The sequence below is a fragment of the Tarenaya hassleriana genome, unplaced genomic scaffold, assembly GCF_000463585.1.
Source record: "Tarenaya hassleriana unplaced genomic scaffold, ASM46358v1 Cleome3, whole genome shotgun sequence".
NCBI lineage: Eukaryota > Viridiplantae > Streptophyta > Magnoliopsida > Brassicales > Cleomaceae > Tarenaya > Tarenaya hassleriana.
This window is the reverse complement of record NW_010966177.1, coordinates 8107699-8110641: the sequence shown is the minus strand read 5'-3', so window position 1 is coordinate 8110641 and position 2943 is coordinate 8107699. Positions and strand designations below refer to the sequence as shown.

Genomic DNA, 2943 nt, shown 5'->3' with positions numbered 1-2943 from the left:
ATGATGAATAACTAAAAAATGTAAAAAAAGAAAAGAAAAAGAAAACATTGAGACGCGGATTCCCACATGGAATCCATTCTGCCTCCCTTCCTACTTTAAATCCTCCACTATTATCCCAATATTTATTTTAGTTTCTTATTCGTCCCACTAAAACAAATGCGTCAAAAGACAGCACATTTTTAATTTCGTTGTCTATTTCATTATTTTTAACTTTTTTTTTTCGCAGACGAAAATAATCTCCACAAAAATAATAAAACCCTAAATTGGTAATTTCTTACAATTCAATTCAATGATTACACAAAAAAGAGAAGAAAAAAACAAACTTGACGTACCAAACTACTCTCTGTCTATTTTCCTACATTTTAACATTTCTTTAAATGCATGCACATAGATTTGGTCGTTGTACACATACAATATAGTAATGCTACCATGATCAATTTTGCAAACACTAATCATGGAACCAAAAAGCTACTCTTTTACGAGCTCGAATAGAATTTCACCTATTAACCTATTTTCATCTGTACGAAAAGTAATAGGAATCATGAACCAATAAACCAAACCCAAGTTTCGATGATTTGGTGGTAAGAGAACATGTAAAATATTCTCTTATCTCGTATTCAAATCCAAAAGTGAAGAGTATTGCTTAGATAAATAAGAATTGCTGACTCTGATCCGGAATTCGGAATTAATAGGGTAGAGGGGATTAATAGGGCTGAAGTTTTTTTTTTAAAAAAAAAGCTAAAGAGAACACTTGGGGAATTATACTATCTATAATATATTCGATAAAGTAGGGCATTAATCTTTCCTCTCTCTCTCTCCCTATATAAGCCGCCACCATATGTGTCTCCCTTTCTTACCTTTAAGCTTCATTCATCTACATCTAAACCGGTTTCTTCTCTCTCTCTCTCTCTCGATCTCGATCGAATTCAGACGCTACGTAACCGGTCCTGTTATTGTTGTCCTACTCCTGGTGTCTAGATCTCCTCTCCCGGTATTTTCCTTATTCTTCTTTCACATAGATTTCATGACGAGTTTGATACGAAACGCTCCTCCTCTCTTGCATTGTTTTCGTGACGATTTCTGATTATAGAGAATCTCTATCGCATTCACCGAAAGTGAAAAAAATACAGTATACATACATGTAACATGCCCGCGTTTCTGTATATATATATATATATACACGAATTTGTATGTACGTTTGCGTTTCTGAAGAAGGGATTTTGCTGAATACCCAATACCCAGCTCAAAAGCAACCAAATCTCTTCTGTTCATCGTTTTGGTTAGGGAGAAATGAGAATCATGGTCTCACGCATCCATTTCTTCCCGAGAAAAAGATTCATTTTTTCCGTGATTTCGATGAGAAAACCGAATACCCAAATCCAAAGCTTTTGTCTTTCGATCAAAAGATGAAAAACCCAGCTGCGTTTGAGTCGACTTCACGACAGAGCTACTTGACATCTCACGGGTGACATCTATTGAACACGTTTCTTGCACCGGCTCAACTTGTTCTTCTTTCCTACAAAACCGGGTTCGAAAATTTCTAAAACCCAGAATAAATCCGGCAATAAATTGCGTCTATGGAAATTGTTTTTTTTTTTTTGTTCGAAAAAAATATTTTTGGTTCTGAGTTTTTAAAGTTTCGGAGATCGTAGGTGGCCAAGCAGATGGCTTCGAGGAACGAAGAGACGAGCAAGCAGAAAGGGAAGAAGATGCAAAAGAGTTATTTCGATGTCCTAGGAATCTGCTGTTCATCGGAGATTCCTCTGGTGGAGAATATCCTCAAGTCACTCGACGGCGTCAAGGAATATTCCGTCATCGTGCCGTCCAGAACCGTCATCGTCGTCCACGACAGCCTCCTGATTTCGCCTTCTCAAATCGGTAAAGTAGTCAAAAAACATTTTCTCGGGCTAATTTTCTCAATTCCCAAACAGCCCCCCACTATCAAAATTGGTATGAAAGAAAAGAAGCTTTAAACATTTACCGGTTTTGCGTCGCTGTTTGAAACGCAAACGTCATGTTTTTGTCATTTAATTTATAATCCAGTAAATAGATAAACCCATCTAATATGGCAATTCATTAATTTTTTTTTGGAAAATAGCAATTCAATAATTTAATAATATTGTTTTTTTTTGGGAGTTTAATAAAATTGTTATAGCTATTCACATTAAATAAAAACTGCTGCTTAACTTACTGATTATCTTTTTGTTTACCAATAATATTAATTGTAAGCGATCAATTTGCGGGAGACTGCAACTGCAACAAGGAAAAAAAATTGAACTTTAATAAAGTTCCGAAATGTTGCATTTTTAGAAAGTTCACAACTTTTTAGTCCGACTTTAATTATCATTTGGTTAAAGAAATTATTAATTAAATCTGGGTTCCGAATTTCAAAACCAGCTTTTAAAAAATGAAATTGATTTGGATTTTCGGTTAATTTTGACCACGATTGTATCATTTTCTTTGTTCATACTTATGTGTATTATTTGTTATAATACAAAATTTGATAAAAACTAGGATTGTAGCTTAGATAATATTTTAAAAAATTCAATATTTTTAAATATTCAAAATACGTGTTGCGTGTTGAACATATGTATTTTGCAGTTACTAAAATACAAAATCACTTTTAAAATATTCAGTGTTCTGTTTTTTCATTGTGACACATGAACCATTTGCTCGTGAATCAACATTGGCTGGAATTATTTCGAGTTATTATCAAAATCAAATTATTTACTATTAATTATTATTTAAAATATATAAGATTTTACGGTGTTGAAAAAACAGCGACGGCTTTGAACCAAGCAAGACTAGAGGCGCACGTGAGAGTAAACGGGGAGACGAGTTTCAAGAACAAGTGGCCGAGCCCCTTCGCGGTGGTTTCCGGCGTACTCCTCCTCCTCTCCTTCTTGAAATACGTCTACTCTCCTCTCCGGTGGCTCCCCCCCC

General features: G+C 34.9%; 1 protein-coding gene across 1 annotated transcript in view; it reads left to right on the top strand.

The window, feature by feature from the left end:
* Nucleotides 1-849: 849 nt before the first annotated feature.
* Nucleotides 850-2943, top strand: part of LOC104819965 (cadmium/zinc-transporting ATPase HMA3) — an 8725-nt gene continuing 6631 nt past the window's right edge. Inside the window, exons 1-3 of the mRNA XM_010550291.1 lie at nt 850-991; nt 1653-1878; nt 2782-2935. Of these exons, the coding sequence (XP_010548593.1) occupies nt 1665-1878; nt 2782-2935 (368 nt within the window). The 5' untranslated portion in view covers nt 850-991; nt 1653-1664. The remainder of the gene's footprint in view (nt 992-1652; nt 1879-2781; nt 2936-2943) is intronic.